Genomic DNA, 25,771 nt, shown 5'->3' with positions numbered 1-25,771 from the left:
TTCTAGCTCTCTATCCCTCCCCCTTTCTCTCTGTAAAAAATTAATAAAATATATTTTTTTAAAAAAACAAGAAATACGGGCTATGACTGGGTCTGCAGGAAGCTGGACATTCAGGGAAAGGTCTTTCAAGGAGGTGTTATTAGTAGAAAAAGCACTCAAATGGGATTAGAGGACCTGGGGCTCCGGTCCTATCTTAAAAAAAAATTTTTTTAATTTTTTTTAGTTCAGAGAGGAAGGGAGAGGGAGAGATAGAAACATCAATGATGAGAGAGAATCATTGATTGGCTGCCTCCTGCATGCCCCCCACTGAGGATGGAGCCTGCAACCCTGGCATGTGCCCTGACCAGGAATCAACCACGAGCTCCTGGTTCATAGGTCGACGCTCAACCACTGAGCCACACTGGCCGGGCCAACGGAGTACATTTGAAAGAAAAGAAAGCTCAGTAGTGGCCTCCAACGAGCTGGGAGGCTGGACCGGGCGGTGGCACAGGTACCTGCAATGCATGGTTCTGCTCCTGCATTTGTTTCGACTGCCTGACGCGAGCTACTGGGCGGTCCGCTCCCACAGGGGCACGCGGGGGCCGGAACCTTCCGACGCCAACCGGGAGCAGAGGCCCAGCCCCTGGGGAGGGTGGCACCGGGAGTCGGAAGTTCGGTCGACGAAGGCGGGGCTTTGTGCCAGGAGGCGGAGCTGTCGTTTGCGTTCCCAGGAAGCTTGTCCCCTTTCTCTCGCCGTAGCGCCCGGAACCGGAAGCCGTCCTGAGGCGTGCGCTGGGTTTCCGGTCGCGAGCCGCCCTGGGCTCCATGTGGGAACTGCTGTGAGGGGTTTGCGATCCGAGTGCTGCCAAAATCGAGCTCCCGGTGAGTGGGGGCTGCGGACGGGGGTGGGCCTTGCGGGGCACGGCGTCCGCGGGTGTGGAAATCCGGGAGCCGGACTGAGGGGCCCTGGAGCTCCCGGGGGCCGGGCAGCTGCCTGTGGGGGAGGCATTTGCTGCTCGCAGGCAGGCGGAGGAGACAGCTTGGCTCACGGCCGGCGCGTTTCCTCGCCCGTGTCTCAGGATCCCGCCAGCGGGAGAGATGACGTCCTTAGCCCAGCAGCTCCAGCGCCTCGCCCTCCCGCAGAGCGACCCCAGCCTCCTGTCCAGGGATGAAGTTGCCTCTTTGTTGTTTGACCCCAAGGAAGCGGCCACCATCGACCGGGACACCGCCTTTGCCATCGGTGAGCTCCTGCCCCTTCGAACTCACGGGGAGCGTTGGCTTTCTGGATGTGGCTGTATTTTCTTCTTTTCTCTCCTGACCTGCCCTCTCCCTGAGCGGATCCTAATTTGTTGACCTCACGTTGTTAGGGAAAGAGAATGACAGTCAGGTGCGAGGCGCCTGAGACGTACATACGTGCACAGATGCAACCACAGGGCTAGGGAGGTCGTCTAATGCACAGAGAGGATGGACAGCCACAAGGGGCTGAGTTATTATCCTTCCTGTATAATAAAACCCTAATATGCAAATCGACCCAACCGGAGGACAGGTCGCTATGACACACTGACTATCAGGGGGCAGTCGCTCAATGCAGGAGTGCCTGCTCCCCCACCCCCAGAAGTAGGCAATGGGGGGGGGGAGATGGTGGCCAGCAGGCAGCACCAGGTCACCAAGCAAGGCGGGTGGTGGGTAGGGGGTGATTGCCCTGCACGCCAGTCACCCCACAGATGGGCCTGATCGCCGGCCAGGCCTAGGGACCCTACCCTGTATGTTGGGAACAGCCTCTTAGATTTAAAAATTAAAACCTGGCAAGGCTACTCGAACCCTGAAAAGACAGAATGATGCAGCGATGACATGGGTGGACTCTGGCTTGCACATTTTGTGGTCAGCCCTGACTCTGACACTTATAACTGTGTGACAAAGCCAGTGACTTCTCTCTGCTTCAGTTTCTCCACCCATAAGGTGGGGGAAATGGTATGACTGACTCAGAAGGATCATGTTATGTACTACTTTGTATAATCAGGGCAAAAAAATGTAGCTGCCCATACAGCAGCAAGATGCCTTTCACCTGCATGAAAAGTATGGTCACTGGTGCATGCAGCGTCCCAGATTGCAAGAGGGATGTCCGAGTCCTGGTTTAGGCGTCCAACTGCCGGTTTAGGCCTGACATCCCCCAAGGGGTCCCCGATTGCGAGAGGGCGCAGGCCAGGCTGAGCCCCGCGCCCCCCCCCCACACACACACACACGAATTTCGTGCACCAGGCCTCTAGTAGCAGATATTAAACACACATACACAACACAGCCCCTGTAGGAAGTACTTCTTGTTCTTCTAGTTGGTGCAATATTATTCATTCTCTAGTTGAAAATGAGGAATCTGTGTTTGGGACCATGTTACAGGTTGTGCACGCTAAAAGGATTCAGAGTTCTTTGAGGGGTGAGTAAAACTGCTAATGAGGGTGAGATGCGCCTCCTTGCAAAGGGTCATTAAAGGAACCGTCCTTTTCCCAGGGTGCACCGGCCTGGAGGAGCTGCTCGGCATCGATCCCGCCTTCGAGCAGTTCGAAGCCCCCTTGTTCAGCCAGCTCGCCAAGACCTTGGCGCGCAGCGTGCAGACCAAAGCCGTGAACAAGCAGCTGGATGAGAACATTTCGTTGTTCCTCATTCACTTGTCCCCCTACTTCCTGCTGAAGCCAGCACACAAGTGTCTGGAGTGGCTGATTCACAGGTAGGAAGTGGAATTACAGAAATAATCAGGGGCTGACGACTTTGATCTTTAAAAAAATAATAATAATAATGACAGCATGTACCCACTTAAAGCTGAAAAATTAGGTAAGTGAGGGCTTAACGTGATGCCTGGAGATGTGGTGAGATGAGCACGAGGAGGGTGAGATGAGCCGGCCGTCTGCCGTTAAACTCGTTTTTGTTGACAGTGACACAGGCACAGGACTGCTGAAGGTCTTTAGGTCGCACCTCATCCGTTCTGAGGCACTCGTGTCACTTTGCATTAGCAGTTGTTACTGTGTGTTGGGCAGAGGGGACCACTGAACTTCTTTCTTGCTAAAGTAACAAAGTCAGTGGTTTGTGGAAAAGGGACATAGCAATCCTCTGAAACACCAGAACTAGGAAGACCATAATTTAACGTGTATTGAACATTTATAAGCCAGGCGCCATGGTGAGTGAGCACTTGGCGTGCATTATCTCAGTACTCACAACATTCCTATGGGGAGACACTTGTCCCCATTTTACAAATGGGAAGACTGAGGCATAGATCCGTTACTAATGTTGCCTAAGTCGCACATCTAGTAAGTTGGATACAAGTTTGTTTCCAAGGTCTGATACTTCATCCTCTTTGGGAGTTGTCTCAGTAAGTTTAGCCAGCTTTATTTTCTCACTTACTAGCATCACATCACAGCTTATACATCTTTGTTTATTCCCCCTTATATACGTTTTAAGAAAAGAAATACTTCTGTTTCATTCATTGGAGACATGGTGATAAAGTGACTTCCCTTTAGGAAGCAAGTGAGTCATGGAGAAAACATAATATTTTCTGGGTCTTCTAATTATCAGAACATTAGACTCATCAGACAAAAAAAGAATCGAGTCTGTAATATTTTCCTTGGCCTTCTAGCATTCAGTTTTCCCAAATAGATCAATTACTCTAAGGAGCACTTTTGCATTTGAGTCTGCATTTACTTATTCATGTTACATTGAGTTCGATACAAAGATGAGTAGGCTGCCCTTGGTTACTGTTTTGAAATAAATGCTACAATGAAGGTGTATGCAGTGTTTGGGGCTTGGAGAACCCCCTGAATTAGTCGAGGAAGGCTTAGTGGGGAGAGTAGTGCCTTGGCTAGCACAAAACCACATAGAAAACTAACTAAGAAAAGGCACAGTGGTATGTTACTCTGAAAGGTACCGGTGGGGTGGAGACACAGTAAGAGGAGTCACTGGCTGGGGGGATTAGGAAGAGCTTGGAAAAAGAGGCATCTAAGCTAGGGTTTGAAGGCTGGAAAGATTTAATGTTTGTGACAGAATTAACGAATCTTTTGTTACTAGGTTAGAGGGACCAGTACAAAGTTTTGTGAAGTTCATGGACAAGTTCTGTAGGGTTTAATTTGATGATTTTGTTTTTGATTAGTATTTTGGTTTTAGAATTACGATAATGAGGAAGCTGAGGCAGCTGTGGAAGGTGAACCCTGGAGCGTTGCTGCCTGGTGGCCGGCTGCTTCTCCGTTGGTTTGACTGCAGTGATCCCACGGTTATGTTAATGTTATGATAGGTTAAAACCAAGTGGAGAGAAAGTGAGTGGGATACAGGTTTTGGTATTGATATTTCATATATTACTCATAGGAATTGGCAGAACCGTGTTGAGTACTTCAGTGCAAAATAGAGGGCTATGGTTAATGCTCTGTATCCTATAATTACGTGATTGTTTTGACTAGTATTCATTCTAAGTATTTTTAGCTCATTGATAATACAATGTGGACGTGTAAGGAAATACGTGCTTGTAAGTTTTGTGTCATTTTGAATTGTTTGCTTTTCCCCCCAGGTTCCACATCCATCTGTATAATCAAGATAGCCTCATAGCTTGTGTTCTCCCGTACCATGAGACAAGAATATTTGTGCGGGTTATACAGCTCCTAAAAATTAATAATCCAAAGCACAAATGGTTCTGGTTGTTGCCAGTTAAGGTATGATTGTTGAATGACACGTATCTGTGATCAGTACAAATCTTGATTAAGATGTAGTTTGGAAAAAATAAAGTCATTAGTGCTTCTGAGGGTATTACCTCCGTTTTTATTTCCTAACTTCCTGTTTAAATAGCAGCTGGGTTTTATTTATACCAGATACAGGCTGTGCAATTTACATAGAGGGTGGGGCAAAAGTAGGTTTACAGTTGTGAGTACAGGAAACAGAGCTTATTCTTGTGCTATTTATTAATTATTGTATGTTCCATATGAAGCCCCGGTTGCTGTGGCTCAGTTGATTTGAGTGTCATCCCATTCACCAGACAGTTGTGGGTTCAATTCCCAGTCCGGGCACATACCCAGGTTGCTGGTTTGATTCCCCAGTCAGTACTCCCTATGGGAGGCAACCAGTCGATGTTTCTCTCTCCCTCTTCCTTCCTATAAAAACATAGCCGGGTGAGGATTAAAAGTAACGATCAGTCAGTGGCTGTTCTTTCTGTCTCTTCCAGCAATCTGGAGTGCCCTTAGCTAAAGGAACTTTGATTACCCACTGCTACAAAGATCTTGGATTCATGGATTTCATTTGCAGTTTGGTAACAAAATCTGTGAAGGTGAGTAGTATATTGTCTCATGAATGTATAATTCCATTAAATGGTCGCTTGCTCTGAATGGAGAAAACGTATTGGACCTTCCCCAGTAACAGTGGTGGTTGGAGAAGGTTCCTTTAGTAAAAGACCCTCCTGTTTAGGAGTGTGAGCAGTGGGTCGGTCTTTCATTATAAATGATGTTTTTCTACAAAAATTATTCCTTGCCAAGTTCTATTTATAATGATTGTGGAAACAGTTTAAAGAGACAGTCTAAAAATGTCAGGAAGGCTGTCTGTCAGCCTTGTCACTTTTAATTGAACCATGGAATCTGTGTATTTATTTAATGTTGCAGATGGTAAAAATTAAAATGTCAGCCTGAGGGAGCTGAAGAGAGCTGTACATGTTTTTTATACTTTTATCAAACTTGGCCTTTCACTCCTTAAATGTGTTTTGTTTGTGCTTTTGTTCCAGGTTTTTGCTGAGTATCCTGGGAGTTCGGCTCAGTTGAGGGTTCTCTTAACTTTTTATGCTTCTACCATCGTGTCTGCCTTGGTGACTGCTGAGAACATATCGGACAATATAGTTGCTAAGCTATTTCCATATGTCCAAAAGGTCGGCCCTGCTCAAGTGTATAGCAGATTATTTTGTACTTGAAGGGATGTTCTTGCTTTTAAATGTTTAACTTGGACATAAATGTTCCAAAATAGACCGTTTCGGATGGTTGATGAGATTTAACTTTTAGGTAAAAAGATGACTTTTTTTTATGGTCTTAAAAACCAGAGTAGGATCTTAATTAGGGGTTTTTTTTTTTTTTTTTTAATATATTTTATTGATTTTTTACAGAGAGGAAGGGAGAGGGATAGAGAGTTAGAAACATCGATCAGCTGCCTCCTGCACAACCCCCACTGGGGACGTGCCCGCAACCAAGGTACATGCCCTTGACCGGAATCAAACCCGGGACTCTTCAGTCCACAGGCGGACGCTCTATCTACTGAGCCAAACCAGTTAGGGCTTAATTAGGGCTTCTTAAAAAATAAATGTTGGATATTTGGCCTTGCCAGTGTTTTCCAGATATATATGTTCCATCTTTTTTTTTTTTTTTTTAGTGTAAAACAACATAAATTTATTCTTTCAAAGTTCTGGAGGTTAGAAGTGTGAAATCAGGGTGTTGGCAGGGTTTGCTCCTGCTGGAAGCTCTGGAGGAGAATTGAGGCCTCTCCCAGCTTCTAGCGTTCTTGGCAGCCCTGGTGTTCCCTGCCTCGTGGTAGCATAACTCCAGTTTCTGCCCCTCCTCACACGGTGGTCTTCCCTCCATGTCTCTCTTCTTAGTAGTCATGTTACCTCACTGGGAAGAGAACAGGTTAGCTCAGTGTCTCTGCTTCCCAGTTGCCTTGGGGCTGCCACCTTCCCAGCCCCTGGAGGTACTGCTTTCACTTCCCACCTTGTCCCACGATCATTGTCTTCACTCAGACACTGTTTCTGATGAAGTCTCCCTTTCAGGGGTGGGAATTTGCATATAAAGAAGAGCTCCTTGGCTCCTAGCAGGATGGTGGCAGGTGTGTGAGTGGCAGATCCTCTGAGATCCCTCCTCTCGTCAGAGAGACTCTCCTAGCAGGATGTGTGGCAGGTGCTCCAGTGGGAGACCCTCTGCGATCCTCCTCTCGTCCGAGAGACTTGTCTTCTCTGTCCCTCAGGAAAGGGGTCAGCATCTTGATTTTTCACTCCTGAGGGGTGTGCATTAGGTAGTATTAATCTCCAGTTTATGGCATTTCTAATTTGTCAAGGTCAAGTGACATTTTTAAATAGACTAAAATAATATATAGTTCATTATTTTTCCTTATATTTTAAAAAATATTTAGGGATTGAAATCATCTTTACCAGATTACAGAGCTGCAACATATATGATAATATGTCAGATTGCTGTGAAAGTGACCATGGAAGATACCGTCGTCAATTCATTGGCCTCACAGATCATCAAAACATTAACGAAAACCCCCTCTTTGATCAAGGAGGGACTGGGTTGCCTGATAGTGCTGCTGCAGAGGCAGAAGCCAGAGAGTCTGGGGAAAAAGTACGTACCCTTGAATTGAGAAATGATAATTAGATGTTATTTTGACGTTATTTTAAATCTTTTTTTTTTTTTTAAAGATAAATTGCTATTTGTTGTGTAACTTGTTAAGTCAACGCCTTATGTACTTGTTTCTTCAAAGGCCATTTCCTCACTTGTGCAATGTTCCTGATCTTATTACAATACTGCATGGGATTTCTGAAACATACGACATCAGTCCTCTTCTGCGGTACATGCTTCCGCATCTGGTCGTCTCCATCATTAATCACGTGACAGGTACGTGGTTTCCATTTTATGTATCAGAACGTGTTTTCTAATATTTAATTCTCTTCAAATAGGAGCCATGCCTGTGCTCAGACCTTTTCTTTTTAAATAGATTTTTATTAATTTCAGAGAGTCAGGGAGCGGGAGAGATAGAAACATCAATGATGAGAGGGAATCATTTATTGGCTGCCTCCTGCACGCCCCCTACTGGAGATGGAGCCTGCAACCCGGGCATGTGCCTTGACTGAAAATTGAAGCGATACCTCCTGATTCATAGGTCAACAGTCAACCACTGAGCCATGCCAACCCGGCTAATTGTTTTATTTTATTATTATTAGTTGTTGTTAATCTTTTTCTGTGCCTAACTTATAAATTAAACTTTATCACAGGTATATTTGTATAGAAAAAAAAGTTGAATATATAGTGTTTGGTACTATCCAAGTTTTCAGGCATCCACTGGGAGTCTTCAGACATAGTCTCCATGGAAGGTTTAATGAGATCTAGGTTCAGGTCCCAACTTCAACTATTTGTAATGAGATCTGGAGAAAGACTATAGTTTTTGGATTTCTGTTTCATTAAAGAGCTAGGCATGATCATCCTTTTTATAGAAGTACATAAAACTTCAGATGAAGGATAAATGAGGGTAGTTTCGATGCAGAAATGCTTTGAAAAATATAAATGACAAAATATGTGAAAGACAATTTTGAAAACGGATTTTTACAATACCCCAAAAAAGTGAGTTTTAGTGTACATGTTTTAAAGTTATTCCTGTAGGAAAGTTTCTGCTCTAAGTGAATATAATAGTATAAGCATGCAAAAATCATTTCCCTAATCAATTTTAACTTGTCATATATATTAAGGAGAAGAAACTGAAGGGATGGATGGTCAAATCTACAGGAAACACTTGGAAGCTATACTTACACACATATCACTGAAGAACAACTTAGACCATTTGTTGGCTAGGTAAGTGGTTATTTCTAACATGCCTTTAATTTGTATTATCATAAGTATTTAGTCCAGTAATTGTGACAACAGAAAAAGTAATTTCTCTTGCTTATCTTTAGTGCTTATATCTGATCATGAAAAGTTAATAGTTAAGCTAAATTTGGGTTATAGCTTCATGTAAATTGTATCTGTTTAGTTTCCTAAACATAAAGGGACTAAAATGCCTGAAGCAATTGGTATTCAGGAACTATCACCTAGAAGCTTCCTACTAAGGATTGGTATCAAGTGAAAGTTATTTCTTCCTTTTCTGTAAAAATAGTTCAGTTTCCCATTTCTTTTCTTGCTTAAAGGGCAGCTTGATACAGTGCAAAAAATGTAGGCATAGCGATGAGATGTGGACTTGAACCCTGGCCCTGTCCTTCCCAGGAGAGAAGGGTAGGCAGTTCTGGAGGCCAGGCTGCCCAGATCTAGGTTTGCCCTTGTGTGACATGGGCCCGGTGCCCACGTGCTGGGGTGTCCTCATTCCTGCTCTTGCTCCCAGCACTGGCTTGTGAATGGAAGGGGAGTGTGCACGTAAAATCGATGGGAGCTTGGGCTCTGGAATCACACTGGGAGCTCATCTTTGAAAGGAACAGTGGGGCTCACCAGGGCAGCGTTTGTGTCTGGTCTTGTTTGACATCAGGCAGGGTATAGGGCTTATAGCCCTAGTGTTGTATCTGTGAAATAAGTAGTTTTCTACCTGGAGGTGGTGAGAGTTAGAGATAATAAACCACCTAGGACCTGGTAGGTACTCACACAGTAACTCTCATGTCTGCTAATCCTGGCTTTGTTTTGCAGCCTTCTTTTTGAAGAGTATATTTCATATAATTCACAGGAAGAAATCGATCCTAATAAAGCATCTTTGCTTAATGAACAGTTTCTTCCACTTATCAGACTTTTAGAAAGCAAGTAAGTTGTGTGTCTTCGTGCCTCTTGTTTTGTTAATGTGTGCCTCTTGCTTCATTTTAATATAGTAAATGAGTTGTAAAGAGCCTGTCTTTTTTTTCCCCTTCAAGAAGGGACAGTATAGGATTTAAATATATTTCAAATATTAGAGGATAATTTTTTTATTGAGAGACTTTTGTTGTAGTAAATCACAGGAACAAATTTGATCGATATCACTTGGTTTTACATATTCTAGCTGTTAAAGTTTTAGTCTCAATCGGTAATTTTAAAACTTTTATTTATGTCTTTGATACATACAGGGTACATGTGGTTCATAACTTTGTATAATTTTTTATATGAATTAACTCTTTGAATTTCTTCTCAGATATCCTAGAACGTTAGATGTTGTCTTAGAGGAACACCTAAAGCAAATTACAGACCTGAAAAAACAAGAACTTTTTCACCAATTTATCTCTCTTTCTACAAGTGGAGGGAAGTACCAGGTGAGTTTTTCTTCAGAGGAATTGAGGCAGTTCGTGCTATATCTGTGTATTTGAAGAACTCAGGAGGAAATGGGCTACTTCACTCCTCTCTTTGGAGTGTTTTATGGAGAGATGAGATTTTACAGTTTTGCCTAGTTATTGAGGTAAGGCTATGAGGCAGGGATTGAATACCAGGAGAAAAGTACAGGACTTGAACTGAATGTGGTACTTATTTCAGGAAACTTAGTGTTTGGAAATTCTATATATGATGCTCAGTAGTAGTTACTCAGGTTGTAGTGTCCTAACCTTTTCCCTCTGTCTGCACTTTCCATGTGGTGCAGTCACCCAGCGAGGCTAAGTCATTGATCAGAAAAAAGGAGGTGGACTTATTTCATGATCATGTTAGAACTTCACAAGTTTTCTGGTGATTCAGCCTAAATCTTTATACTAGAAGTTAAACATTTAAGCAGCTCTTATAACTAGCCTTGAAAATAAATATGATCAAGAGACATCATTGTTGGTTTTTCTCCTTCATAATTAGACTTCCATCTTTCATTTTCAAATCTTAGCTTGGTATACAGATTTCTTTAGTCTGATTACATAAGTGAAGTAGGTTGTTACTAATTTGAGTGTTATTATTGTATCATTTAGAAGAATTGCATCTGTCTTCAGTGATCAGTTTTTTTAGTTTAATTTTCATTAAGGTGTTAATATAATAGCTTACCTCAGGTGTTTTTCACTTTGGAATCCATAATAATAAAAGCATAATATGCTAATTAGACCACACATCCTTCTGGATGTCCTTCCATCCTTCCTGATGAAGCCGGGGCTTCGAGGGAAGCCTGGGTCCCGGGTGCCAGAGGGAAGCCGGTGCTGGCAGCCGGGGGAAGGAAGGCCTACTCTTGCACGAATTTCATACATCAGGCCTCTGGTCATATATATAAAGTACACAAAATTACTTCATAGAGTTACTAAGTTAAACCTACATTTAGACACAAGCATACAGGAAATCATAGCGTTAACTACACATATTTTTTCATCTGTTATAAGCCATCCATGTTCTGGAGACAAAGGTTTTGGTTTCTGAAATTGGACAGTCGTTACTGAGTGTGGGGGGCAGTTTTGGGGTGGTTTTCTCTGGTTTTTATTCTTGATCCTATGCTGCTCGGATTTAGTGGTGAATCATTTGGTAATTGTGATGAATCCTTTAGTTTGTAGCAGATTCCAATACCTCCTTGATGCTCAGTCTGAATCACCCACTTGCCCCGGTGAGACTTCTGGCCGTTAATCATCTGAAAAATATCATGAAAACGTCAAAGGTTGGTGTCAAATAGCTTTCATTTGTGATGTTTTTATCCTTATGGTGAACTCATCTCAAAAGGCCTTTTCGAGATTGTCTGGTTCAAGGCCAGTGTGCCAGGGTGTTTGCGTTTGCATTCAGGGCAGAGCCTGTTGTCCATGACTGTGTTCCGGAGTGCTTTCCACAAACCCAGCCTCAGTTCTGGTGTAAGTCTTACAAGGTTTTAGCAACAACTAAATTTTTTTTTTTTCTCTTGCTCAGGAGAGTATCGATGAGTCTTTCATAAAAGAAGCTATTTTAACCCGATTAGGTGATGATAGTATAGACGTCGTTTTGTCGGCAATAAGTGCTTTTGAGGTGAGTGAATTTGTTGTTCATTGAAATGCACATTTTTTTTGGTAAATATTTTCCTGCCCTTCTCACGTGGTTCTCTGCTGTAGGCAGGAATATATTTGAAAATTATTCTTCCATTGTAAATTTGTTCTCTCGAGAGCACAGACGTAAGCGTAGTTGGGGAGAGCTCATGAGAGTAATGAGATTGCACTTTGTGAATTTGACCTTGGGATTATGGGAGATTGGCTCGTGAATGCCACTTTTGAGAAATTGCTCTCATAGAATTTTAAAATTACCCTAGGATTCCTGGGAGATAAATTATTTGTAATTCATTATTTTTTGAAGTTCATTTAATAAGCACCATATATACTTGAAGCAAGTAAAAATTTATTCAGGATATTTCTTTCCCTAGATTTTCAAGAGCCACTTTAGTCCAGAAGTGACTGTTTCAAATCTTCTGAATCTCTTTCAAAGAGCAGAACTTTCAAAAAATAGGGCATGGTATGTATTCCTTTCTCCTTATACACTTTTGAATTGGTGAAATTCTTTTCTGTCTTTTTTTAATATATTTTTATTGATTTCAGAGAAGTAGGGACAGGGAAGGAGAGATAGAAACATCAGTGATGAGAGAGAATCATTGGCTGCCTCCTGCATGCCCCCTACTGGTGATCGAGCCCACAACCCGGGCATGTGCCGTAACTGGGAATGGAACTGTGACCTCTGGTTCATGCGTTAATGCTCAACCGCTAAGCTCCTTAGAAAAAGAGAACGTATTTGCAGGGTTTTGTATCCATTGTATTTAATTCTTAGCACGTAGTATGTGTTCAGAGAATTTTTGAACTCATGAATGAATTTCTGATTTCTGTTGGAGATAAGATATATATATTGTGATAGGTTTTACGTTATATTAACCTAATGTGATTTCTCCAAAAAAAAAAAAAGGCTTGACAGTTTAAAATTAATGTCCCAAATAATTCCTTTATTAGCATGGATTTTAAGTGATCATCCTGGTGTTTTTGAATGACGTATTTTATGTGGAGACGAGGATGTCACTGGAGCTGGAACAATGTAATGATTTTTTGCTGAATTGAAGTCTCTAAGGCAGGGGGTCCTCAAACTACAGCCCGCGGGCCACATGCAAATACAAATATTGTATTTGTTCCCGTTTTTTGTTTTTTTTTTAAATATATTTTATTGATTTTTTACAGAGAGGAAGGGAGAGAGATAGAGAGTTAGAAACATCGATGAGAGAGAAACATCGACCAGCTGCCTCCTGCACATCTCCCATTGGGGATGTGCCCGCAACCCAGATACATGCCCCTGAGCGGAATCGAACCCGGGACCCTTCAGTCCGCAGGCCAACGCTCTATCCACTGAGCCAAACCCGTTTCGGCCCGTTTTGTTTTTTTACTTCAAAATAAGATATGTGCAGTGTGCGTAGGAATTTGTTCATAGTTTTTTTTTAAACTATAGTCCAGCTCTCCAGCGGTCTGAGGGACAGTGAACTGGCCCCCTGTTTAAAAAGTTTGAGGACCCCTGCTCTAAGGTGTCTCTGAGCCAAACGTGCTTTTATATGTTTTAGGTATGAGGTCCTTGAGGTGGCAGCAGACATACTGATTAAAGAAGAGACACTGAGTGGAAACGATGAGTTGGCAAACCAGGTGGTGGTGCATCTGCTTCCATTCATGGTCATTGACAGTGATGACCTGGCGTCGGCCGAGACGAAGCTCGCTATTTATTTATCCAAGTCAGGAATTTGCTCTCTGCACCCTGTGCTAAGAGGCTGGAAAGCAGGTGAGAAATTCAGTCGCTTTTTAGAAAAAATGAACAGGTAACACTTTAAAAAGAAGATAAGTACAATTAAAAATTGGCTATACTTGTTATTTGAAATCATGTTTATTGTATGCCAGCAAAATTAAAAATTTTTTGCTGAGATAAAATATATACAATGAGAAAGAAACTGACTCACAAATTCAGAGTTGTATAAAAGGAAAAATAAAAAGCAAACCTTTATAGGAAAATTGTAAAATTTTTCCTTAGGCTCCTTACTGTACGTGATTCTTTAGGTGAGTGTTGGTGGCATAAGGGCCCTGTGTTTAAATTTTTTTTTTTTTTTTTACAGCTCTTGAAAATGTGATTAAAAGCACAAAATCCGGCAAACTAATTGGTATAGCAAATCAGAAGATGATTGAGTTGTTGGCTGACAATATAAATTCAGGGGATCCTTCTTCGGTGTTAAAGCTGGTATGTCTGCTGTTGAAGTTCATCGCCCAGATGTCATTCTTGTAATCTTATTTGATTTTCCATATTTGCTTTACTGGATTCTTCTTTTTTAAATTTATTTTATTAATAACTTTTGCATTCTCGAGTAATTTGTTTTGCTCTAGACATATATAGTGTTGTATCGTCTATTCTGCAGATTGTTAAAAATCCTTAACATTTTATTAATTTATTTCATTGTGATTCCATCTTGGACCAGAAAGAATAATATATACTTTTTCACTTCCTTTTTCCCCTCTCATTTAAAATATTAAAGTTATATTTTTGTTAAAATAGCAAAATAGCTAAAGGAGGAGAAAATTTCTTTTGATGTAGAAAATATACCTTTGTAAAGGCATTTGGGTTTGTGATTTAAAAACATTTATCTAATTGGCAAGTACAGTTATGTTCATTATAATTTCTGAAATTTATTATTTTTTTAATTACTTAGAAATTAGTACTTACTACTTTTTTCACGCTTTATATTTGTCATCTGACTTGAAATGCAAAACACAATACCTAGCAGGCCTTAGGGAGAGAAAATTGGCGCAAACCAAGAGCGACCAGTAATGGACCCTGTCTGTTTTTGAAGGTGGAGGATTTCATCAGCATTGGGGAAAAGGAGTCCTTTAGCCTGAAACAGAAAGTGACTTTTCACGTGATCATGGCCGTGCTTGTCTCTTGCTGTTCATCTTCAAAAGGAACGCACTTTCCATTTGCGATAAGAGCCTTCAGTTTGCTGCAGAAAAAAATAAAGAAGCTGGAAAGTGTCATGACTGCAGTGGTAAGGAGGCGCCGTGCCTGGGAAGCTGTGTGATGAGTGGAGCGGCAAGTGGCCTGGCCGTCAGGAGGCCCAGGTGCTGGCTGCTTGGGGCTGGAGAGAGTGTGGAGCAGCCTTGGCAGCTGTAGAGAGTGGATCCGGTGCTCTCTTCCTTTTGCCGAAGATTCTAGATTTCAGGGTCGCAGTGTTGTGTCTGTGTCATCTTTACGGGGTAGTTAATTGGTTAAGCTGCACCTGACGGCCTTTAGTGGTGGAGAATTCACTGGATGTGTCCGTGCTTGAACAAAAGACTCCTGGTGCTCCGTTACCTGAAAATAGACCTTCTGTGTTATATTAGACTTGGCTCTCACAGGCCTACTGCTGTCTCTGAGTGTCCCTAAGTTACTAGTTTATATCTTTACTTAGTACCACATCTTGAGGTAACAGATGGTTTCTTTTGATATCTGCCCTAGACTGCAAGCCTCCAGCGTGCTTGGGTCTGGGGTGACCCTGTGCATTCCTACAGTGCTTGCTAGAACATTTTGGAACGGTTTGAGGCCTTGCCCTGCTGCATCCGGAGCAAGGTTATAGAAATTTCAGACAGTCGCCAAAAACAAAAACAAAAAGCAAATAAAAACAAAGGTTATAGAAATTTCAGACAGTCGCCAAAAACAAAAACAAAAAGCAAATAAAAACAAAGCACAAAACAACAACAAAAATAAATAATACCTTCCCTATATAATAGTATTTTGTTAATTGTCCTCCAAACGAATTACATCTTTTTCACATTGACAGGTACCCTTAGGATTTTGTAAGTTCTGGTCATGGCCACAGATAGCTAAAGTTATGTAAACTGTAAAGGAATAAATCTTTACACTTTAAAAAGTTAGCCCAGGCAGGCCCTTTTTAACTTCTTTGTTATCTTTTGTAAAAGTGCTATGGCCTGGACTGTATTTGTTCTCAGTGCAAAAGGGTGGACAAATTGAATGTTTTCGATATATGTAGGGACGGTGATTTTCTGTTTCATATTTAATCGCCTTCTGAGAGTCATGAGCACCTTCTGGCCGTGGCAGCACATTGAGCCAAGAATTCACTGACTACTGTATCATGTGAGTCTGGCTTTGGACTGTTTTTGTCCAAGTTACTACTCTGCCCGCGCCTGTATCCAGCCTCTTGTCATTTTCCTGCATCTTTTTTTCCTGCCCCCTTTTGGCATGTACAGTATAATTCCTAAAGACCGTAGCAGTTTGGTACTTGTTTAGAATCACCTGCAGGGGTGGAGATGTTACCATGTATCGTCTTCAGGTTGGCAGTAAAAATGTGAAAGGAGAACAGTCCATTTATGGATCTCCTGGAAATCCAACTCCTCTTTCTGTTTAGAGAGGTGCCATCTCATAAACACAATTTATATGGACCACGTTTGTTTTTAGAGGTGGCACTTTAAGAAAATGTAGGTAAAGTGAGGCCATGGTTAACGCATTTCTGTCTTGTGAACATGTTAGACCTCTTTAAAAACCTGATTCAAGTTATTCTCACCTAAATTCACATACAGACCGAAGTTCCCATATTATTCAGCCGCATACATCACTGCAGGCCACCTGTGGGCCTCTTTAAACCTGCGCTGTCTTTGTTTCTTGTCATTTCAGGAAGTGCCCCCGGAATGGCATGCTGAGCTGGTGCTGGACAGAGGGGTGCCAGTGCAGCTGTGGGCACATTACATCCAGCAGGTCCGCACTGCCCAGAGGGTTGCCGTGGAGGACTCGGTGTTACTCCTGTTTTCGCTGAAAAACTTTATTCATGCCCTGAAGGCGCCTAAATCCTTCCCTAAAGGTAGGACAAGGTGGGAATCTTTTGAATGTGATACCCTGAAGGACGGAATTCTTGGATCCACGACTGGGCTTGTGTTGAGTGAAAAGGCCCAGCAGCGTTCACATAAGTCACGCATGGTCTCTTTTGTCACGTACGTGTAGGTGGCGTGTGGTGGAACCCTGACCGCCTGGAGGAAGATGGCCGAGACTACCTGCGCTTGCTCGTCGGGCTCTTCGAGATCATACTCAGTGGTGCCGACAGCACGCACTTCAGGGTGCTGATGAAGCTGTTCATGAAGGTGCGAGCCTCCTCTCTCTCAGGCCTACTCTTCCCTTTCGAGTAATGCAGATATTCTAGTTATGACCGTTTTGAGTGAAAGTGAAAGTAGACTTTTAAACAGCAAAGAGCATTTGATGGTAAACACTGGCCTTGCCAAGCAGCGCTGCGATCAGGGCCCCAGTCAGGAGGTTTGACCGAGACTGACATTGCCACCTGCCTCCCGGTGGGCGAGGCCTGGTCACGTGTAATCAGTCTGCTTGGTGGGCTCATGCCATTGCCCACGAGAAATCGATGTTCAGAGAGATGATTGAGTATATTCAGAGTCACTCAGGGAAGAAACTTCGTCACAGCACCAGTGACCTCCGTGCTGTCTGGGCCAGAGGTCAGTGCTCTGTTCTCGTCTGCCTGCCTCCTGAGCAGCGTTTGGCACAGTGGACAGTGTTCGTTCCGTCTTCGCAGGACTTCCTGACACCACTCTTCTCGCTGTTCTGCTTAGAGTACTCGATCGTTTTTTGTTTGTTAAATGTGTTCAAGTGCAAGCTATAGCGAGTCCTCTGAATATCAGTCCTCTGAATTTATTTGCATACTTCCCAGTTTGCTAAACTACCAAGTGTAGAATAAGTAAGGGGAAGTGGCTAGACAAAGCAAAATACTGTAATAAGGTTTTTGTGTGTGTTTTTCTATAATTGTACACTAGGGAAAAGGAGTAGAAACCAACCTATATTTAGTAGAATTTAAACTTCACTGGTTTTTTGTTGTTGTTTTAATTTAGGTACATCTAGAAGATGTTTCTCAGTTATTCAAGTTCCTTTCTGTTGTATGGACCTATGGGTCTAGCCTTTCAAATCCACTGAGCTGCCGCGTGAAGACAGCGCTACAGACTCAGGCCCTGTACATGGGCTGTGCAGTGCTGGCCTCGCAAAAGCCCCAGAGCAAAGCCCAGCTGGCCTCCATGTCTTCCCCAGGTACTTCCGGGGCGTTGTCACATCCTGTTGTGACTGCGCTTCAGCCTTCTCTGTGGGTGGTCCGTGTGGGTTGTAGTTTGGAGAATTCCTTCTTTATAGATTTTGAAATAGAGCATGTGCTTCTACTTAGAAGTAAACTATCTGTTTACTTCTAAGTATTGCCTTTAAGTTACAAAGGTCAATTGCAAAATCTCACTAAAACAAATGATAGAAGTGATAGGTAATGAATCCAAACCATCATAATAGAATTCAGTATTGAACTAAAATTTCTGCATTGAAAAGTGAAGTCAGCCCTAGCTGTTGTTGCTTAGTGGATAGAGCATCGGCCTGCAGACTGAAGGTCCCGGGTTCACTTCCGGCAAAGGGGAAGTAAAGTCACAATAAACATCAATTCAGGACAAAATCTTTGTAAAGCACGATGCACTAATGGGTGACTTCCTCCACATAATTGTAGAAGGATGTGTGTACAGGGGTGTTTGCAGCGGTTTTAATGCAAAAAGTCTAGAAATCTAGTGAGGTACTAGTTTTAAACATACGGAAAATCAGGGAAGACTTGTACAATTTAAAAAGAATGATTTAATTTAGTTTTGTGTGGAGAACACTCCCAGAATGTTTTGAGGTGCGACAGCAGTTCCTGCAGAACAGTGTATCTACACTGTGCTCTCATTTGTGTACTTTCCAAAGAATTTACCAGCACCTGTCTAACATTTTTCTAGACTACCAGATACAGTGAATGGTCTTTGGAGAGGTAGTGTGAGTTGGGAGTAAAACTTCTCATCATGTACTCCGGGGTACTATTTAAATTTTATACTGTTTTCTGTCTGTAAATTGTTATTTACATTTTTTCCCTTTGGTTTCAGTAGTGGCATCTCTTCTCCTTAACCTGGGGAGCCCCATAAAGGAAGTCCGGAGAGCGGCCGTTCACTGTCTGCAGGCCCTTGGGGGCGTGGCCTCCCAGTTCCACCTGGTGATAGAGCACGTGACTCCCAAAGCAGAGGAGGTCACCTCAGATGCCTCCTACGTCATCCAGGTAGCTCATCTGCACAGGAGGCTGCGTGTGCGCGCACATTGTGTCCACCTGAGTGGTTTCCTCGTTCTTGACTTGCTTTGTAAGGATTTTGAGTTTAGTCTCTGAATTTAGAAACTGATGTGTCAATATTTGCACATCTTCCTCCCCCATTTTTTAAAGATAGCTGCTAGAAGACAAGTGCCTGGCTTTTGAGAGTAAGCTAAGGGGCACCAATGTCTTTTCCTGTTAAGGTTTCAGGGGAAATGAAAAATGACCCTCCATAATTAGTACATTTAACCTTTATAGTTCCTTAACTCTTCTTTTCCAATTTTCTTTTTGGTTCCCTAGGATTTGGCTACTTTATTTGAGGAACTACAGAGAGAGAAAAAACTGAAAACTCATCAGAAGTTGTCTGAAACTTTGAAAAACCTGCTTTACTGTGTATCTAGTTGCCCATCTTATGTTGCAAAAGATCTGCTGAAAGTGCTTCAGGGGGTCAACAGTGAGGTGAGTATAGTGAGTGGGCCGGATGCCATGGGGAGTCACGGGCAGGTCACCGTAACACGCGTGCACCGGCCAGGCCGGCAGAGTCACATACACGCCTTCAGAATGAACATTTTCTTACTAATTTGGGGAGGGAAGCATCATGGTGGAGAAAAATACATAGGAAACCAAAAGCACATATTGGTGCGTTTCTTCCCGTTTTAAAATTGTGTGTTATCTAATCACCGACTTGATTTTACATGAGCTTTAAAGTCACGTGGGGAAACCACTGGAGGTGGGCGCTGCAGAAAATCTTGGGTTGGGTCTGTGCTTCCGGTGAAAATCCTCCACGAGGTGATATATTCAGACATTCCAAACCATTTGCTCACTTTTTAAAGTTGTACACTTTTCGGGTGGAAATCCACAGCTTCCATTGTGTTGTCAAGGAAACCTGTGGTACAGAAGTGGGTTCCAGGGCCTTGCTGATGTGACGGGATGTGCTGCTCTCGCCACTCCCTCGTCCTCGTGTCCAAGTGCCTGTGCTCCCCCAGCTCCGGGCTGCCTGCAGGTGGAGACGTACTAACGGGTGGAATAGTACATCTGACTGTGTTTTCCTGGTGGGAGCAAACATGGCACTTATCAGCTCTGTGTCATCCCGGGTGTAGTTTAAACAGGAATTGACCATCTTACTCTATAAAGAACCAAGTAGTGAAAATTTAGGCCCCGCAGGGCATACAGTCTGATACAGCTGCTCAGCTCTGCCTTCTGTGGCGGTGGTGGCGGAGACAGTATGTGAGCAGATGGGCCCAGAAGCCATATTTTGCTGGCATTAGTTAAAGCCTTCACGTACATAATTTGCATTAATATTAATTATACCATGCTGGAAACACTTAGGCCAGTGATGGCGAACCTATGACACGCGTGTCAGAGGTGACACGTGAACTCATTTTTTTGGTTGATATTTCTTTGTTAAACGGCATTTAAATATATAAAATAAATATCAAAAATAAAGTCTTTGTTTTACTATGGTTGCAAATATCAAAAAATTTCTATATGTGACACAGCACCAGAGTTAAGTTAGGGTGTTTCAAAATGCTGACACGCCGAGCTCAAAAGGTTCGCCATCACTGACTTAGGGAAAGGTGCAGTGTTTTAGAAAAAGCTAAAATTTATGTTTATAATCTAAAACTTCAGTTTCGTTTGTATCTCCTGTTTTCAGAAAGTCTTGGGACACTCAGGTTTCTCCATTGATCCCTGAAGGGTAGAGCTTTTTGACCATTCATTGTAGACTAAGCTATAGAAGGGACCTGAATACTTAATTGGGGTAACAGTCATCCCATGTCCCAGAGGACATCGTTATTGGGGGGTTTTCTCCAGGCTAAGCTCCCAGTCTTCCAACAGGATGTCTTTGCAGATCTTTGTTAAAGCAAGAAAACATGTATTAGTGTTTACTAATCAACTTTCCACACTTCAGATGGTGCTTGCTCAGCTGTTGCCTATGGCTGAGCAACTGCTAGAAAAGATCCACAAGGAGCCCTCGGCTGTCCTGAAAGACGAGGCCACTGTCTTGCATCTCATCTTGGGAAAATATAATGAATATTCAGCTTCTCTGTTACATAAGGACCCAAAGAGTTTAGATATATTCATAAAAGCTGTGCACACCACGGAGGAACTTTTTACGGGAACGCCATCCGTTCAGATTACAGCCCTCGAAAAGGTCAGTGACTTCTTTCAGAAACGAAAGCACATTCAAGCTTTTAAAAATGTGTGATGTTTTACTTGGAGAAGATGAAGTGGACTGGACATGTTTTAAAGGAACATGATTCATTTGACCCACTTGGCAGAACAGTGATGTACATGGGTCATTAAAAAATACTGCATTTTAACTGTCAAAATTGGGAACAATTTTACATTTCTAAGAGAATGATGTAAAGAATGTTTTAGGGATTAAAGTTTGTTCATTGAGCTCAATGGCCTTTTTTTTTTTTTTAACCTCCTTTAGATTACAAAGCCATTTTTTGCTGCTATATCAGATGAAAAAGTTCAGCAGAAGCTTTTGTGCACATTGTTTGACTTACTGGTGAACTGTAAAAATTCCCATTGTGCTCAGACTGTTAGCAGTGTTTTTAAAGGGGTAAGTTGTTTATTGTTTGTTCTCTTCCAGGTAACACCATGTTGAAGCAACCTCCGTATACAGTGCTTTTAGGAAGTCCAATGTTACCATCACCAAAATCCACAGAAAAGGCAGTTATAGAGAAGTGCTAAATCAGAATTAGAAATCTTCACTGTTGTTTTAGTGTCTGAAATATTTATGGTTTTAACCAGGTAGCAAGTGTATGTTAGTTGGAGTTTACTGGTGTTAGAGGGGATCTGCCTGTTGGAATGGGTGGTGTCCTGGTGCTCACCTAGGAACAGCTCATTCTGCCTAACTTCAATGTTGTCTAATGATGCGTGTGGAGTGACGTTGAGAGCTTGTGTGTTGGTTTGTGTGTCCACTGAGACCCAGCACATATCAGAATAAGCACTAATTACCCTGTTGTTGGAAGTCACATGCGCAGAGGCTAAGAGCCTGGGAAGCCCTAGTGTCTGCGCTCAGCATTCTCAGAAATTACCGTGTGTTTACTCAGATTTCTAAGGCAAATTAAGTGAAACAAATTAAGGTACAGAGCAGTGTGTGTCATATGCTCCTGTTTGTTTGTTTTATTCGTTCCATCTTTAACAGCTGTCAGTATACGGGAAATTTTCAAAGGAATACATAAGAGTCGTTAGTAGTGTTTGCCTTGGGGGTTTGGCCTGGGCTCCAGAGCCATAGGGAGACATAAAAGTGAACCGAGATGTTCATTGCATCGCTTTCAGTCAACGTTCACTGCTTTAATTTTATCCTGTGAGGTATGGCATCAACATTTTTTCATGTTTCAGATTTCCGTCAACGCTGAGCAAGTCAGAATAGAACTGGAGCCACCAGATAAAACCAAGTCCTTGGGCACAATTCAGCAAACAAGAAGGCAGAAGATGCAGCAGAAGTAAGCTGTGCCTGCAGGGAGCATGCTGCTCCAGGCCTTGAATGTGACAAAACCGTTGTGATTTTTCCTTACCCTCAATTTGGCATAATCAGGTGTGTTTATTCTTAGCACTAATAGTATTTGCTTTTCCAACTTTTTGTCACATCTGTTTCCCAGGAAATCACAAGATCTAGAATCTGTTCAGGACGTTGGAGGTTCTTACTGGCAAAGAGTAACCCTCATCCTGGAATTACTGCAGCACAAAAAGAAGCTCAAAAACCCTCAGATACTGATCCCAACTCTCTTCAACCTGCTGTCGAGGTAACGGTCCTGCCTTTGGTCCAGGAGAGAAGGGGATTCTGATTCTTCCTCATCTTATTTTACTTTCCACTCTTCTTTCTCTTGCTTCGCTGGTCTGTAAAGTAGAGCAAGTTAAGAACTGTTGTAGAAAGACGGAAGGGATGGTTTAGGACCCATTGCCAGTGCCCACGCTGACCTTCATCCTGGGCTGTGTAGTAGGTGGCCACCTGCCTTGCAGTCCACTTTCTCCTTTCAGTGCCGTGTCCCCGGGGCTGCATTGCTTGTATTTAAAGATACAAGGCCACACCCACTCTATATTTTAGGTGTAAATTATTAGATAGAGAGCCATAGCGAGTGCCATTCAATTGTGGGTGTGTTCTTTCATCTGAAAGGCAAATCAATTCTAAGATTCTACACAGGGTGATGCTAAGTGCAGTAGGGAGGAGAGGTAATTTGACATAAGCACCTGCCTATATGAGAAAGAAGTTAGAATTCGAAGTCTTCCAGCTTGTGTATAGACTTGATGTTTAATGTTAACGTCTTAGTCATCCCTTATTGAATATGTTTGCTGGACAGTGGTCATGGTGTGTCACTGACTGACATGATTCAGCTCTCACATCCCGTCCTCTTCCGGATCCTGCAGGTGCTTAGAGCCTTTGCCTCTGGAGCAGGGGAACATGGAGTACACCAAACAGCTAATTCTCAGCTGTTTGCTCAACATCTGCCAAAAGCTCTCTCCAGACGGTGGCAAAATACCAAAAGGTATGTGTGTGCTTCGTTGGAGGGGAAGGTGGGAGATTGTCCACCTCAGGTAGGACCGCGCCTGCCACGTACAGCTTGTGTACCTCTCCCCACCGCAGACATTCTGGACGAGGAGAAGTTCAATGTGGAGTTGATCGTGCAGTGCATCCGCGTCTCGGAGATGCCTCAGACCCACCACCACGCCCTCCTACTTCTGGGGACTGTGGCCGGGATATTTCCTGTAAGTACGCGGTGTGGCGTGGGGCTTCCGCAGGTATTCCCGTGTTTCCGTCTTCCCTGGACAGGCTAGCGGGTGCCAAGTGGTGTCTTGTGGGTTTTGCATGTCCCTAATGACTAATGAGGTTGAGCACCTTTCCATGGGTGTACGGATGTTTGTTTACCTTTGGAGAAATGTCTTTTTAAATCCTTGGCACATTTTAAAACTGAGTTTTTTCTCTTACTGCTGAGTTATAATGAATCATTGATATTTGATTTGTTTAAAATAGAAAGTGTTGAAAAATGTCTTTTCTTTCAGGATAAAGTTCTGCACAATATTATGTCTATCTTTACATTTATGGGAGCCAACGTCATGCGTCTAGATGATACTTACAGTTTTCAAGTTATTAACAAGACAGTGAAAATGGTTATTCCGGCACTTATTCAGGTGAGCTGTCTTTATACCATTGCTAGTGTCATTTTCTACAGTTTTACCAGCCTTTCTAAAATGCTCAGGTATTAGTGCCTCTTAAATTGTAGACGATGAAGCTAAGAAGTAATCTTGAAAATGACGTCTTTTCCAAAATATGAATAAATATGCATTCTACAAGGGTATAACTACGAAAGTGCCTTGACTTTATTCTGACAAAGTGAATTTACATTTACTGTGTATTTCAGGACATTGCATCAGTTTGGTAATAACCCTTGTGTAGGGCGATGAAGATAGGAAGCGTTAGAGCTACAGTGGCAGCCTTACTGTGCAAATCCACAGACATGTACAAGCTCTGAGAGCTAAGCGCTCAGATGAGGGAGACTAGTCTGCCTTAAGGATGGACCATTTGAACTAAAAAGTGGCCTCGCAGATGAAAGAGGTTGGTCATCTCCTTGAGTTCTCTGTTTACCTTCATTGTTGTTGGTCGTATCTTATGTTGTTGACTGACCATTCCAGGGATGACCATATCAGCACTGTCTCCTTTGAGTCTTGGTATTAGATTGGTATTCTCCGTTTCCAGCACATTAGTGAAACAGGACACACACATATGTGTGTGTATATTAAGAAAAACTCTGCCTTGTTATTGTATTTGCCAATAGCATAGGTAAGTGCTAAGAGTCCAGAATAGGGAAAGTCCATCTGGGCCAGGCTGACCACAGTTTCCTAAGAAACCATGTGATTGGTAGGAAAGTGCAGGATTTGCCCAGGAAGTGGCAGCGTCGTCAGTAGCGTGAGCAGAGGCACAGCCGGGAAGGTGCACAGTGTGAAAAGTGTCATGTGGTTGATTTGTGGGGAGCAGAGAATCGAGACAGAAGTAGAGGGCGTTGGTTTGTTCATTCTTTTATTTATCGAACAGCTCTGTTTTGAGCACCCGTACCAGAGAAGAATGGTCTGAACTTGATTCTGAAACAGCAGGAGCTCCTGGCCTTTCTGTGCTCTCAGTCGTACCCACTCTTCTTGAGCAAACACAAATCCTGCTTGGTCTCCGCAGCTCCCCGGGCGTCCGAAAGCAGACTTGCTCTCAGTGCCTGGCATCGGGGTCTGCCATATAGTGCCCCCTGTTCCCGCCTCACCCCGGGTCCTGTTTCTGATGAGTCTCCTTTGTGGCAGGGCTCACATCCTACACTCAGTATTCCCCTCAGGGCCAAATAGTGCCTGGGATGTAATTTATCCTTATTGAATATTTCCTGATTGGCCTCTGATTATTAACATTTTAATAGCGTTGGGCACACAGGAAGGCCTTGTCCTGCCCACGTAAAGCCTGCTGTGTGGGGGCTCTTTGTTCCCGCCCTGACCCTGCTTGCCACTCTGCAGTCTGACGGCGGAGACTCTGTGGAAGTCACGAGGAACGTGGAGGCGATCGTGGTGAAGATCATGGGAGTGTTTGTGGATGCGCTGCCACACGTCCCAGAGCACAGGCGCCTGCCGGTCCTGGTCCAGCTGGTCGACACCCTCGGCGCAGCACGATTCCTCTGGGTCCTCCTCGTCCTGCTGTTCGAACAGTACATCACAAAGACCGCGCTGGCGGCCGCCTGCGGGGAGAAGGTCAGTGTGGGGGGCGGGTGGAATGCAAGACGGGTGTTTCCCTCAGGTTTGTGATCTTTTCCAGCTGAACTGTGGGCAGCGATGTTCCGCGTGCAGTACTTGCCAGTGCTGGCTCAGAACTGCTCTTCCAGATGCCCTGTCAGTCTTTAACGTTGTTTCGGAGCCATGGCTCTGGATCCCACAGCAGCCGCAGGCATCGCTGAGGGTGCAGGTCTGGTGCCCTGCGGTGGTTCTGCTCTGAGCCCAACAGGACAGCTGTGAGGGATTGAACAGTGGATTGAAAATGGGTATGAAAGCATCTCACGGGGAAAGGGAAGAGTGTCCGCATCCGTAAGATGCAGGG

General features: G+C 43.3%; 1 protein-coding gene and 1 non-coding gene across 2 annotated transcripts in view; both read left to right on the top strand.

Annotated features, from left to right (window-relative positions):
• The first annotated feature begins 740 nt into the window (after positions 1–740).
• The window catches only part of HEATR1 (HEAT repeat containing 1), a 35,152-nt gene continuing 10,121 nt past the window's right edge, over positions 741–25,771 (top strand). The window contains exons 1-30 of the mRNA XM_023744552.1: positions 741–861; positions 1,059–1,219; positions 2,485–2,701; positions 4,526–4,667; positions 5,174–5,275; positions 5,723–5,863; positions 7,111–7,322; positions 7,462–7,595; positions 8,444–8,546; positions 9,366–9,476; positions 9,838–9,955; positions 11,146–11,253; positions 11,496–11,591; positions 11,980–12,068; positions 13,150–13,361; positions 13,690–13,811; positions 14,419–14,610; positions 16,233–16,416; positions 16,557–16,693; positions 17,447–17,639; positions 18,500–18,669; positions 18,997–19,155; positions 20,606–20,848; positions 21,134–21,265; positions 22,051–22,154; positions 22,311–22,454; positions 23,077–23,195; positions 23,294–23,415; positions 23,710–23,838; positions 25,198–25,428. Coding sequence (XP_023600320.1) covers positions 1,078–1,219; positions 2,485–2,701; positions 4,526–4,667; positions 5,174–5,275; positions 5,723–5,863; positions 7,111–7,322; positions 7,462–7,595; positions 8,444–8,546; positions 9,366–9,476; positions 9,838–9,955; positions 11,146–11,253; positions 11,496–11,591; positions 11,980–12,068; positions 13,150–13,361; positions 13,690–13,811; positions 14,419–14,610; positions 16,233–16,416; positions 16,557–16,693; positions 17,447–17,639; positions 18,500–18,669; positions 18,997–19,155; positions 20,606–20,848; positions 21,134–21,265; positions 22,051–22,154; positions 22,311–22,454; positions 23,077–23,195; positions 23,294–23,415; positions 23,710–23,838; positions 25,198–25,428 — 4,308 coding nt within the window. The 5' untranslated portion in view covers positions 741–861; positions 1,059–1,077. The remainder of the gene's footprint in view (positions 862–1,058; positions 1,220–2,484; positions 2,702–4,525; positions 4,668–5,173; positions 5,276–5,722; positions 5,864–7,110; positions 7,323–7,461; positions 7,596–8,443; positions 8,547–9,365; positions 9,477–9,837; positions 9,956–11,145; positions 11,254–11,495; positions 11,592–11,979; positions 12,069–13,149; positions 13,362–13,689; positions 13,812–14,418; positions 14,611–16,232; positions 16,417–16,556; positions 16,694–17,446; positions 17,640–18,499; positions 18,670–18,996; positions 19,156–20,605; positions 20,849–21,133; positions 21,266–22,050; positions 22,155–22,310; positions 22,455–23,076; positions 23,196–23,293; positions 23,416–23,709; positions 23,839–25,197; positions 25,429–25,771) is intronic.
• On the top strand, positions 15,061–15,192 carry LOC111823347. Its single transcript, XR_002826382.1, has one exon. It is a non-coding gene; the product is annotated as a small nucleolar RNA SNORA9 (small nucleolar RNA).

This window comes from Myotis lucifugus, unplaced genomic scaffold (genome assembly GCF_000147115.1).
Source record: "Myotis lucifugus unplaced genomic scaffold, Myoluc2.0 scaffold_473, whole genome shotgun sequence".
NCBI classification, from domain to species: Eukaryota; Metazoa; Chordata; class Mammalia; order Chiroptera; family Vespertilionidae; genus Myotis; species Myotis lucifugus.
This window is presented reverse-complemented; position numbering and strand designations above follow the sequence as displayed.